Source organism: Ranitomeya imitator, chromosome 8 (assembly GCF_032444005.1).
Source record: "Ranitomeya imitator isolate aRanImi1 chromosome 8, aRanImi1.pri, whole genome shotgun sequence".
Taxonomy (NCBI): domain Eukaryota; kingdom Metazoa; phylum Chordata; class Amphibia; order Anura; family Dendrobatidae; genus Ranitomeya; species Ranitomeya imitator.
The window spans coordinates 44,362,614-44,376,211 of NC_091289.1; the positions used below are offsets into that span (position 1 = coordinate 44,362,614).

Sequence of the window (13,598 nt, forward strand, 5' to 3'; positions counted from 1 at the left end):
GACGGACCGAATCTGCGTGAGATAAAAAATTGCAACATGCACTAGTTTCTTCCGTAAATCGGATGAGACTCGCCTGTTTAAATCTACGTGTGCGTAAACAAAGTCAGATGCCATACGGCGCCACATTATAACATCCGATTTTACGGATACAGTGCAATCCTGTTACACAGGAAACTATATATTGTCTTGTAAAGGATTAATAGCTGCTGTAAAAAAACATTGTATAAGGATGACAAGTGAGAAAAAAATCGTCCCACGATGAGAGATTTTTTTATATGTTCGTGTCTACCTATCCTCCCTATAGATATAAAGAACCCGGCACTCAACTTGAATTAAACTTGAGGTTTTTTATTCCGTAGTACGAAAAAACGTTTCGGCCTAGTGTGGCCTTCGTCAGTTACGGCTTTCACGCCGACAGCGGTGGACACCACGTCAGGACCCAGCCACTCTCAGCTCACAGCTGCGCTATATCTATTTAAGCGGACCACCATTAAGTGATAACCCACGGATCTATCACACATACTGAGGTTATTCTCACTCATCCTTCAGTACGTAACTGACGAAGGCCACACTAGGCCGAAACGTTTTTTCGTACTACGGAATAAAAAACCTCAAGTTTAATTCAAGTTGAGTGCCGGGTTCTTTATATCTATATGCATATGGTTTGGGAACCTACCCGTGCACCCTAGTAGCTGTGCTCACGTCTTTTGACTTACCTATCCTCCCTCGGATGAAAAAAAAAACTGATGGAGGTTTCTCAAGCTTCTCCTATCAGTGCTTGAAAAAATGGACAGCACACAAATGGCATCAGAGTCTGAGTTTTTCACTAGCTTATAGAGTTGCATTGATGAGTATGTTCTGACACTCGGATCAATATCGTACAAGCCTCTGTGCTTTTGTGCTGACCACTTGATCAGATGAAAAAAATCAGACATGTGAACTACCTCTTAAGACTATCATAGGAGTGAGTAATAGCGAAAAACACAGATAGCAATTGTACAAGGAAAAACTGATATCTGATTAAGTCCTTTGGCAGGAAAATGAGCTACCTCATACATATGCTTCCCCCAGAGGCAACAAGCTGTGTGTGCACGACATTAAACTGCAGCATCTCTATATGGACGGGCACAGCTGGATACACAGTACACAGCAGAAGCACCTTCATAAGATTATGTCAGCACAACAGTTTTTTGAAAGACATCCAACTATGGAACTTCATATTCCAGCATCTATTGGTTAAAATGTACTTTGTTTGTGGGACAACCCCTTTAAATCTGTGCAGGGTTTTAGCATTTGGTCTTAGCATATTGCAGACACCTATGATTTTTCAGTACAGTGCCAGATGCTAGACTTCTTCTCTCCAAAAGTCATCGGTTCAAAATACAAGGTCTGATGGAACATGGCCTGGAAAAAACTTTAATAGGAGACTTACGGAAATACAGTAAAGTTACACAGATATTAATGGGCACCATATAATGGTTTAGTGGTTCTTGGAGCATTTATGGAGCCTTAATGTGATAGTATGCATAAGTTTTTTTTAACTTTACGGACCTGAGACTTTTTACAATCTACTGTATTTAACTATATATTGATATATACAGTAAGTTGATATGGCTTGCATATTTCTAATGACTTTAAAAACATAAAATAGGGAATAACTCCATTATTACAACAAAGAATGTGAATGTTAATGTGAGATAACGCGAAATTAGCCTATCTTACCTGCTCTATTTTTGTACCCCACATTGATTGACTTTTGTCTATGACGTAAACTACATTTTTTGGAACACCGGACAACTTGGGGGGAGCAAAAAAGTGAACAAAATATCCATTCACAACCTAAAAAATACGGAACAAATATATTTGATTAATGTTAGATAGAATATTTATTGTCACATACTAAAGGGCTTATCTGGTTAAAACATATTGATGACCTATATTTAACGATAGGTCACTGGCAGACACAGACAAGGGAGGCTCCTGTGCAAGAACAAAATTTCGATCCTTTGCAGTCTAATAGATCATCATAAGGCACTATTCCACCTGTTCTGGAGATTTAGTTTTTGTCACCGCAGGTGCATGATTTGCAGCTGCTAGACAGGCTGAATACATGCGGGAATTCCCTAACAAACAGGCAACCCCCTCATGTATTCAGGCTGTCTAGCAGTCGCAAATCATACAGCTGTGGCGACGAAAACTAAATCTCCGAGCACGCCAAAATACTCGGAGACCACCCGAGCATGCTTGGGGAAAGCCAAGTAACGAGTATACTCGGTCATCGCTAGTCAACGATGATATAGTTGATATAACTATAAAAAGCAGGGAAAATTGTGACTTCTTTTATATACTGCAATACTAAAGTATTGTAGTATATAATACAAATAATCAATCTGATGCAATCCCATTTCAAAAATAAAGATTTGTATGTAGACTGCTTTTTGCAAGGTTTGCATGCCAGGGCTGAATTTCAGCTCAAAATATATTATGTATTACAATTAGTGATGAGCGAGGCTGCTCGTTACTCGAGCTTCTCCGAGCATGCTCGGGTTGTCTCCGAGTATTTCAGCTTACTCAGAGATTTAGTTTGTCGATGCAGCTGCATGATTTGCGGCTGCTACACAGCTTGAATACATGTGGGGGTTGCCTGTTTGTTAGGGAATCCCCACATGTATTCAAGCTGTCTAGCAGCCGCAAATCATGCAGCTGCGTCGACAAACTAAATCTCCGAGCACACCAAAATACTTGGAGACCACACGAGCATGCTCAGAGAAACTTGAGTAACGAGCATACTCGCTCATCACTAATTACAATTTAATAAAAGCTAAATGATCCCACCCTCACCTGTATGTTTCCAGGGAATTTTCGATGAACATCATAGGTCACAGTAAAATCACCATCTAGTAAGGTGGTTGTACAGTTGGCACATGAGCGCTGCTGATCTATGGTGGGCTTAAAAGAGACATGACCCTGAAGAAAAAAGCAAACAGACATAGCATCTTGAAGGATTTCATGCTGAGAACACTTTGCAAGTTTTCAAAAAACTAAAGAGGGACTGTAGTGAACAGAAACCATCACTAACATCCAACCGTATTGTAGAATATAATTCTGTAGCTTACTGATGCTTCAACATGTAATATGCCTTATAAAGGAGACCTAGAAATGTTTTCTACTGAGTGGTGCATTCGCCTTCACCTGCATTAATAATGTCTCCAGTTAAAAAGTGAATATATTATAATTTGCAGCTATCATGTTAATGAATGAGGGACCTTCTGAGATTTGATTGGGTGAGGATTTTCATGGAACATGGCTCAGATTCAGAGAAAGGTATATATATACCTTTATATATATATATATATCTACCTATATATATATATATGTATCACAAGTATGATGTTACCATTTACTACAGTAAATTTGTTATTACTAAATTAAATACATGAGCTGTTTATGAAGAGGTCGGAGTGAAGGTGAATAGTGGAGGTTGAAGTTTGGCTTACGGCTCTGCAGCCCTTGGCACAAAGCTTCAAGTTTCTCCATCATTGGTATTTCATAGGGATTAGAAGTACTTACAAAAAAACAGATATGTCAGCAGAGCAAACAAATCCATGTATTATGAAATATAACGTTACAACAGGCAGATATTAACAGAGTGACTTCGGCGTACTCGAATAGTATGTTTGGGACTCGCGTCTGCGACTCTCGCGGCTACTCGGCAGCCGCAACACAAGCAGGGATTGCCCAACAAACAGCCGCGAGACATGCAGCTGCGGGGGCTCAAACATATTATTCGAGTGCGCCGAAGTCACTCTGTCAGCACGTTCACTCATTACTAATTCATATACATTCATTCTGAGTCTTCTGATGTTTATCTATTACTTATATTCGTTATGTCACAGCTCACAAAAAAATTACCTTTTCTCCAAGAAGAGTTATTTTGATAGCAGGAAGCAGATCATTGTTAATGAAGGAAGCATGAGCATCTAGAAAGCTGATGCCTTGCTGTTCATGTATGTTTATGTCAATCTAAAGTTAGGAAACAAAATTCATCTTATTCAGAAAATGTATAAACTGTGTGATTCAACCTGTAAATTAACTCCTTTTTGACGTTGGGTGTAATAGTAGGCCTACGTTGGAATCCCTCCCTTTGATGTTGGCTCCGGCGCTGAGCCTACGTCTTTCCTGGCACATGTCAGCTGTTTTGAACAGCTGACATGTGCCTCTAACAGCCGCAGGTGGAATTGCGATCCACCCGCAGCTGTTAACCTGTTAAATGCTGCTGTCAATCTCTGACAGCAGCATTTAACTCGCGCTAACCGGAAGAGCGCCAGAAATCTCGCCCATCGATGACTCCGTCACATGATCGCAGGTCACCAATGGGTTGGTGTGACAAGCAGAGGTCTCCAGCAGACCTCTATTATTGTCATAGCCGGATTGCTATGAGCGTCGCCCGATGATCTGTGCTCATAGCAAGTGAGCATTTCTGCTACACACAGGCGATCTGATCATCGCCTGTGTGTAGCACAGACGATCAGACAACTGCAGCTTCTAGTGTTCCATGAAGACTATTGAAGCATGCAAAAAGTAAAAAAAAGTTTTTAAAAATATGAAAAAATAAAAAAAAATAAAAAATTCAAATCACCCCCCTACGCCTCATTCAAAATGAAACAATAAAAAAATCAAACATACACATATTTGGTATCGCCGAATTCAGAATCGCCCAATCTATCAATATAAAAAAAATAATTAACTCAATCGATAAACATCTTAACAAGAAAAAAATTAAAAACGCGGCTTGTCTGTGAGTAGTGACTAGCGTCACAGCTGGCATTTTATAAATAAACCATGATGTAAATTGGCAGGCGATTGAAGAAGTGAAAAGTATTTTGTTTGTTATTTTACATTATTTACAGCTGTTTTTTTTTTTCAAGAACTGGACAACCCCTTTAAAATAGAATCTGTCAGCCGGTTTTTGCTATATAATCTGAGGACACCATCGGGTAAGGGATAAGACACTGAATTCAGCGATGTGTCACTTATTAGGATGGATACCATACAGATACATAGGACCTCCAATGTTCCTCCATATGGCTCCATATTCTTTAGGAATTTAACAATAAAGGGAGAACATCCCTGTTCATACAGCACCCAACACCAGCTTGCACAACAGTGCATGGAGGTTGTGCCGCTCCGTCAATGGCAGACACAGATATACAAGTATCCCTGTGCAAGCACAATATATGGGCCCTTTGAAGTCCAAAAGTTGGTCTATGATAGAAGCTCATTGCCCCTTACCACTTGGGCCACTGTGCAGCTGCACATTTTGCACCAAATATATGTTTACCTCTGCGCTCCATGCTAAAGAGCTACACGGCCTCAGTAAACTGACATAAGAGGACATGATTCTGTTATGCACATGGTTCTGTTGTGTTGTATTACAAGTTGCTCATACAGAGAGGCTTTTCCCTCTGGCTGCTCATAGTTGGCCTTAATAATAGCATATGGGCAAAAATTGTCTGTTGTTAATGTCAAAAATGTACCTAAACTAAAAAAAAACAGACGAAGCATTTCAGTGCGAAACGCGCGTCGGGTGTGGTGGGTCCCCAGGAGCGCTCCATAGGTAATTATTATATTATTACTTGTTGATTTATACACTTGTATCATTTATTTGCTCATTCTTACTGGCATGTTTGTACATGGTGACATGGCACATTTGCACATGGTTTATTATATTATGGAATGATTACTATAACCACTATTATTGGAGCCTCTGCCTGGGTGTCCCACCATTTTGCCTGTGCTGTAGTTATATACCCATTACTGATTACTGTTTTTATTATAATTAATAAAGTTTATATGTATTTTACTGGCCTTGTTTGAAGGTAGTCTTTTGGTGCTTTTGCTATTATTTCCTTCATGGTCTGATGCGGAGGATATATTTAGGTGTTTATGCTAAACTAAAGGCAACACATGAGAAAATCACGATAAGACAATAACGCGCCAAATTTTGTTCTATCTAGTGCATTGACACAGCTTTACTACTTATGTGTACAAGTAAGAAAAGCTTAAAATACAATTAACGTAATATTTTATTATCAGTCTGTGTAATATTACATAAACTTTACCTGGAAGCTTTTAATAAGAGTTTTAGGCTGAACTCTGATGAACATCTTATACTTTCCAAGACGACGTTTCAGCATTTCTTCATAGACCAACTCAAAAGTGACGTGACTTTCTGCAGCCACATTAACGGACACAGTAAATTTCTCCATCTTTCTTCCAGAGGATCTGCGTGAAGCATCACACATGATTCAAATGTACTATCACACATACCTATAATATTACACAACCAACCTAATATTAAGTTGTGGAGATAATAGATAGAACAGAAGGCCAAGCCATTATGATAGCATCAGGATTTTCATTTGGATAATCTGATGCCCAAATGTCCCACCATTGATAAAATAGCTGATGACAATAGTGCTGCGTAACCAAAGGGAAGGTGAACATTACCCTGCTACTTTCAACATATATTTTTAGTAAATCTGGTAGACTAATCTAGGGTAGCACTGATCCATGTTACGTAGATGAAATACTAGATTAAACATCCCCCTTTGCCTCCACCATGCACCTTCCCTGGTGGGCATTCGGTACTTTTGTCCTGCAAAAAAGAGGTGCAGAAGTGCCTATGCTTAAATGTGGCTCTTTCTTTTAAAGTCTGGGGGGGGGTCGCTGATAACTTCCATAGACTTTAAAGAATATATATCCGCTGCTCCTATTTGTGGTCAAATAGAGGTGTGATGGGGGCCCACTACATTTTTTGCCCATGGTCCTCTACCAGCATTAAAGGGGACCTATCAGCAGTTTTCTAGACCCTAAACTAACGTCATCTTGTAAATCACCAGAAATGTTGATTATGTCCATACTTTTGTATTATAAGTCTGTTTCTCGAATGTTTATGCAAATGAGCTCAAGTGCAGGTGGCTTGGCCTGTAACTACAGCTCTCCGGCCTCTCATCCCACCGCCATCCTCCCGTCAGTTACTGATAGGTCTCTCCTCTCTGTGACCTGCTCCCCACCCGAGATCTCACGGAGATGATATCATTCCCAGTGGCATGCACCCGTTGAAAGTCCGGCTCTCCTAATTTCATCAGGACATTACTATGTATGTTCAGCACCCAGGAATAATGGCACTAAGGTGAGACATCGGGCAACAGAGTAGGTCACAGAGAAGAGCGAACTGTCAGTCACTGACACTGCCGGCGGTGGAAGGAGAAAGAAACCGGATAGCTATAAGTGCAGGGCCAAGACCCTTTTACATGCCATCTCATTTGGAAACCGACTTCTAAACATATGGAAGCCATCAACATTTCAGATGCTTTACATAGATGAGGTAGCAGCCCCTGGGGTGGGGGTGGGCTACCATGGTCTGGACTTTTTATGGGTAAGCTTCTTTATGGATGATACACTCTTTTTATGGCCATTTTATATAGGCATAACCTATTTACTTTTCAAATGTAATATTGCCCTGGCACATTTTGGAAAGGAGACCCCCCTTGCTTCTAGGCATGGCATCACCCCCTCTGAGGAAGGCAATGCCACTGTGGCAACCGGACTTCTGGGGTGCCACAATAATCTATTTACTTTTCAAATGTAATATTGCCCTGGCACATTTGGGATATTTCTTTCATCCAGCTTCCCCTGATCCATTTATGCCTTGACCTTTCCATTCATACTCCACCTACCTTCATGTTTCCTCCATTTATAGTTATACATATTATGTCTGTATGGATTTGGTGATTTTGCTTGATCTGTTTTTAACAATAAAGTTTTTGTAATTTTTATCTATTCTGTGGTTTGTTGCTACTGCGTTTTTTTTCTGGTTGTGATTTACAAAGAAGTGACCCAGAGAGTCTCCAAGACCCGGAACCGACATGGGCTCACTGGAACTACCCTTCCGTGGTATATTATCTTAAGCACTTCCATTCACCTTTGTGATGATACGGCATTATTTTCTGATTATATATGGACTGTTTGGTTTAGTGTATACTGTTTAGTTATAATCCTGTTTGGGGGGTTATTTTGCTACCATGTAGGGCAGGGGTGTCAAACTGCATTCCTCGAGGGCTGCAAACAGGTCATGTTTTCAGGATTTCCTTGTACTGCACAGGTGATAATTTAATCACCAACTCATTATTTGTGTAGGTGATTAAATTATCACCTGTGCAGTACAAGGAAATCCTGAAAACATGACCTGTTTGCAGCCCTCGAGGAATGCAGTTTGACACCCCTGATGTAGGGGCTATTTTACTACACCAAAGTCAGGTGTAGTCAAAGAGCCCCCTCGTTTTGTACTTTTTTTTATTTGATACTAAGGAATAAGATATCGGTTCCCAGATATCAAGGTTTCATTTTGTTCAACCTTCTACATGACTTACATGCCCATAAAAGATGGCTTAGGAGAGAGGATCCTACTCACAAATGCCCTGTAATTAGATGTTTTTTCCCTAAACTGCTCAGAAAGAAGTAACTTTTATCTAATCAATATTGGTATGCAACGCATTAGAAATGAATTAATGCTGTATAATAGTAAGAATTACCTGACTAGTCCGGCTGTTTGGCCCCTGGATACAGCTTTTTCATACTGTTTCTTCGCATGTTCTTTTTCCTTAATCACTCCTGGATATGATACTCCATCTATTATCCTATGTGTTTAATATAAGTAATGGCCATTACAAGTAAAACAATACAACACCTACAATACATGCAACTTTTAAATCAACTTATAGCAACAATAAACATAAGTCACACCAAGGAGCCGAGTTCTTCAGAAATACTTTTTGGCCAAATACTATTGATTTTTAACCTTGTTTCAAGGCTTTATTTATAATATTGCAAACAATAAACTAGAACATGACATAAAATGAGCTATCCGTTAAAGGGAATCTGTCAGCAGATTTTCGCTGTATAATTTGAGGACATCATAAGGCTGAGAAACAGATTTCAGGAATGTGTCACTTATTAGGCTGTGCACTGTTGTTTCCATACAATGAGTGATTTATCACCAGGAGATTATCACTGCCTGGACTACAGCTCACGTGAGACCTGGTCACACCACACCCTCTCCCCTGATTAGCAGCTCATTGTATATAGAGGCTGTATATACAGAGCCTGGTCTGGGTGGGGATAGGTTTCTGAGCTCTGCTACATGTTACATCTAAAAACTCTGATTGTGTCAGATCTGCTGCTCCCAGTAAAGTAAGTGATACATTGCTGGAATCAGGGTTTATTTCCTACATTATGCTGCTCTCAGACGAGGTAGCAAAAATCTGGTGACAGATTTCCTTTAATACAAATATCACACATAAAGGAATGGTGTACCATTGGTCTGGGTGATAATGTCAAGGTGAAAATATATGTCTTTATACACTTTTGTACTTTTATATATTCTTATGCTGTGAAACAATAAGTTTTTCCTTCATGCTTGCTAATGCATATGTAATTGTATTTAAGATGGCTGCCAGTATTCACCTTTGCCTTAGTTTTTGTTCTTGCCAAGAATCTACTTTCGTTTCTGAAGCTAAAGTATCGTTTCTGGAGAAATGGAAACTTAAAGTGACGTGGAGGAAGGAGGATCCATCATATGACATCAGACCAACCAGAAGGACTGAATACTAGATACATTGCTTAAACCCTGCCTATCCCCGCCCTCTGCACACCTTCCCCCAATAGGTCATATAATGTTGTGTATCAGGAAATAAAGTTCAGTTGCTGTGACGTTCCCACTACGTGTGGACACACGAGCATGCAATGAGTTTGAACCAGCATTGTGTCTGACTCATTCTTATCCGGTACCAACATGCTCTTAATCTGATTTGGAATGACTGGTGGATGAAGGGTATTGTCGTGACGACCCCGACAATTTGGCGCAACCAACGTGGAGCGTGGCCCGCGATCCGAGACCCCCTGGACCCATGCCTGGACGTCCGTGGACGACACCCGTAGTGGCTGACCTCGAGGACTGATCACCCTCCAAACACGGTAAGTGGAGATCACATACTATGTATGTGTCACACTTGCTAGTGTTTCAGCCATTATTGGTTAGTCTGCGGTCTCCTTGGGTCTGGGGAGTGACCGGTCGAGTGGTGAGACCGAGCGCGATCCCGTGCCACGCTTCGAACCAGCAACTGAGAGGCGTCGCACTCTGCGCGTCCTCGTGTACACCACACCTCCTCCACCGGTCATTGTACTCCATTCAACCACCCTACCCGTGACTGTTGCCTAGTAGTGATAGAGTGAAAGATTGAGGAAGTTTGTGGATTGGGGGCGGCTTTGAGAAAGGGATAGGAGACGCAGCCTCTGTGATATTGTCCAGATAGGTAATTAAGACGTCCCGAGAGGGGACCACCTACATTTCCGGGGAGGGCTCTCACTAGGAGACCGCCTCCCAACGTTTAGAATATCGTGACAGGGTAGACTGTTAATCACTGGTGTTCAGGGGTTAGGGACAGGATATCGAGCGCGAGGCTCTTTATTCATAACACGTCGAACGCGAGGCTTCGTGTTGTTTTTTGATGGGAATACAGTGTTGTTATCGCTGTCAGCGGCCTACTGCAGAAGGGCGTAGTATTCTGTGAGTCATGTTGCGTCTCTTATAACAGAAGAAGTCCGTGCCCCACGAGTTAAGTGAGGATGCTGTGGAAGTCAAGACAATAGTAGAGTCACGGGAGGGCAAGAAGGCAGTCAAGAATGTTGAAAGATGAAGGACTGTTAGAACAAGCGCAAGCTCATCTGCGAGTTGCGCGAGGTTTAAAGAACGAGGAATGGAAAAAGGTTGATGGAGAGGAAAGATGAAAGGATGCAGAGCCCGTGTTTGGTTATAAAATATCTCAATCATTGGTTTTTCTGAGGTGTTCTGGCATAGGAATTGTGTGAAGGTTTTGTAGAAATTAATTGAGTCTGAGAACTGCTGTATTTTGTTACTCTGTGTGGTTTTCCGAGACACCCGATGGGAGGGGTCAAACAGCTGCGCTGTGCCTTTCTTCTTTGTGTTGAGGAAGTGTTGTTGTAACTTCTTATCTCTGTGTTTATAGCTGATGGGAGGGGTGAACCCCTGCGCGAATTGTTTCTGATTTCTTCTCTTTGTGCTGCGGGCCAGAGAAAGGGGGGCCATGCAGCTGCACTGAAGAATATGGTGGAGCTGTGTATATTCTGTCCTTGGTTCAGTACGCGCTGAGAGATTTGTGTTTAAAGCAATAGTACAATGTTGTATTGAATTAGAAAGAATTATTGTAAGTTTAAAGTGAAATATGGTGTCCGGACGATGTATTAAAAGTAGTACAGCAGCACGGTGGCGCAGTGGTTAGCACAGCAGCCTTGCAGCGCTGGAGTCCTGGGTTCAAGCCCCACTAAGGACAACATCTGCAAAGAGTTTGTATGTTCTCTCCGTGTTTGCGTGGGTTTCCTCCGGGCACTCCGGTTTCCTCCCACTTTCCAAAGACATACTGACAGGGAATTTAGATTGTGAGCCCCAATGGGGACAGCAATGATAATGTGTGTAAAGCGCTGCGGAATATGTTAGCGCTATATAAAAATAAAGATTACAGTTTATTAGTACAAAGTTTCCAGAAGAACTTAACCCATTCTAAATCAGCAGCTGCGCTCTGTAGCCCCCCACGCAGCTTCAAGGAGCAGGAACAGCAGCTTCAAGGACACAGCTAGTTCCTTATCAGTGGCCCACTAGACTCCAGCTCCAGCCCCCCTCCCCTAGACAAATCCAGTCTCATACTCCAATATCCATTTTAACCCTGTGTCTGGAAATCTCTCTCGCCATGTTAATTCTCAGACCAAGACAAGACAGATGGATTTGTAAACATTGCGGTCAGACAAACCCAGACTGGAGAAATGCTTGTATAATCTGTGCTGCAACCCAATCTAAGTGAATTACGCTGAATCCTGTCCAGATAAGATCACATGTAGTGATATAAGAAGCTGACACAGGATTGTGGTTAGTGGGGACATTAACTTTTGGGAGTAGGCTGACAGTAATCCTTTTAGGAAGGAGCTGTAGACCAGCATGTCATGTCACCCCCAACCGGTCATCTAGTCACCCCCACCACCAGAGAACCAACCATATCAGGTAGTGTAAGACAGATACAGGAGTATTATCCCTGGAAGCCCTCTGACTAGCTAGCTATGCTAAAATAATTGGCTGACCCTGAGAACAAACCTTTCCCATTATACAGACAAAGACAATATGATGGATGTATAAGTGCACCTGAGCAGACCTAGAGAGTTGGTGAGCCAAGATGATGGTCGGATGGTCCTTACGTTATATAACCCCTATGTAGATGAGTATAATGAGATGTGTATCTTACATGCCCTTTCCCAATCAGTTTGTAAAAAAAAAAAAAAAAGGGGGGGGGATAGTGTCTCTAACCCTGGCAGTTAGAATATCCCTATGTCACGCTGCTTCAGTATGTGGGTAATTTTTTGTTTTTTTGTTGTGTGCACAGACAGAGCAGGAAGCCATGGTTGCCACTGTTAGTTTTCGCAAGTATCTGGCAGATCTGAACTGTCGGGTTTCGGCCTCGAAACTTCGATTCTGCCTTGGTCAAGTGATATTTTTGGGTCACTGTCTCCTTCAGGGTGCCAGACACCTCACAGAAGAAAGGAAAATAGCCGTCAGCTACAAAAGATGAGACTGAGCTCCAGCGTTTTCTTGGACTATGTACTTATTGTTGTCAGTGGATACCGGACGCATCCCGCATAATGCAGCCTCTCTACAATGCCCTGAAAGACTGTTCAAGATATGCTGATGATTTTGGCAGATTCCACACCGGATACACTGTTACTACGGAAGATACTGTATTGCACGGAGCTGCACTCCCTCCCTCCCTGTCAGGACAAGAAGCAGAACTTCAGGATAAGTCTACTGCATGTGTTCTGGCCAAAGACAGGCGGGCTAATATATACACGGACTCACAGTATGCATTTGGTATTGCTCATGATTTCGGAGCCCTATGGACCAATCGAGGGTTTGTTACTACCGCAGGGACTCAGTGAAGAATGTTGAAGCTGTTAAAGCCCTCATGGACTCAATCAAATTACCTACTCAGGTGGCCATTATCAAAGTTAAGGAGCACGGTACTATGGAACAGTCCACAGACTGGTGGTAACGCCTATGCAAGCAAAAGCCGCTGCTCTTCTGCCCGTTGAACAGACCATACCAGCTATGGTGACCACGCGCTCTCAGCGTAAACAGTTACAAGAAACGCTGACTCTACAGGAACCTGATGATCTATGCCAGACTGAGGTTTTCTGCCGGAACCCGCGAGACCGCTTAATGACGATGCAGAGAATGTCTCCAAAGGAAGAAGTGAAGCAGTGGAAAGCTGATGGAGCACGTATGGACAATGGTCGCTGGAAAAAGGACCAACTTGTGTGTCTCCCTAAGCGGATGTACCCTGCTATTGCCACGTGGGCGCATGGGCCCACACATCGAGGTATCTGTCAGACCTGCAATCCCGGTCAACTTCAACGTGTAACCCCGAAGCACCTTGCTAAGCCCGACTATCCTTTCCAAAGGCTCCAGGTGGACC

At 42.1% G+C, this 13,598-nt stretch overlaps 1 protein-coding gene across 1 annotated transcript in view; it reads right to left on the reverse strand.

Annotated features, from left to right (window-relative positions):
• Nucleotides 1-13,598, reverse strand: part of LOC138647651 (inter-alpha-trypsin inhibitor heavy chain H3-like) — a 133,005-nt gene that overhangs the window by 80,119 nt on the left and 39,288 nt on the right. The window contains exons 4-8 of the mRNA XM_069736817.1: nucleotides 8,598-8,702; nucleotides 6,123-6,285; nucleotides 3,913-4,023; nucleotides 2,842-2,967; nucleotides 1,723-1,839 (exon numbers count right to left, since the gene is read on the reverse strand). Of these exons, the coding sequence (XP_069592918.1) occupies nucleotides 1,723-1,839; nucleotides 2,842-2,967; nucleotides 3,913-4,023; nucleotides 6,123-6,285; nucleotides 8,598-8,702 (622 nt within the window). The remainder of the gene's footprint in view (nucleotides 1-1,722; nucleotides 1,840-2,841; nucleotides 2,968-3,912; nucleotides 4,024-6,122; nucleotides 6,286-8,597; nucleotides 8,703-13,598) is intronic.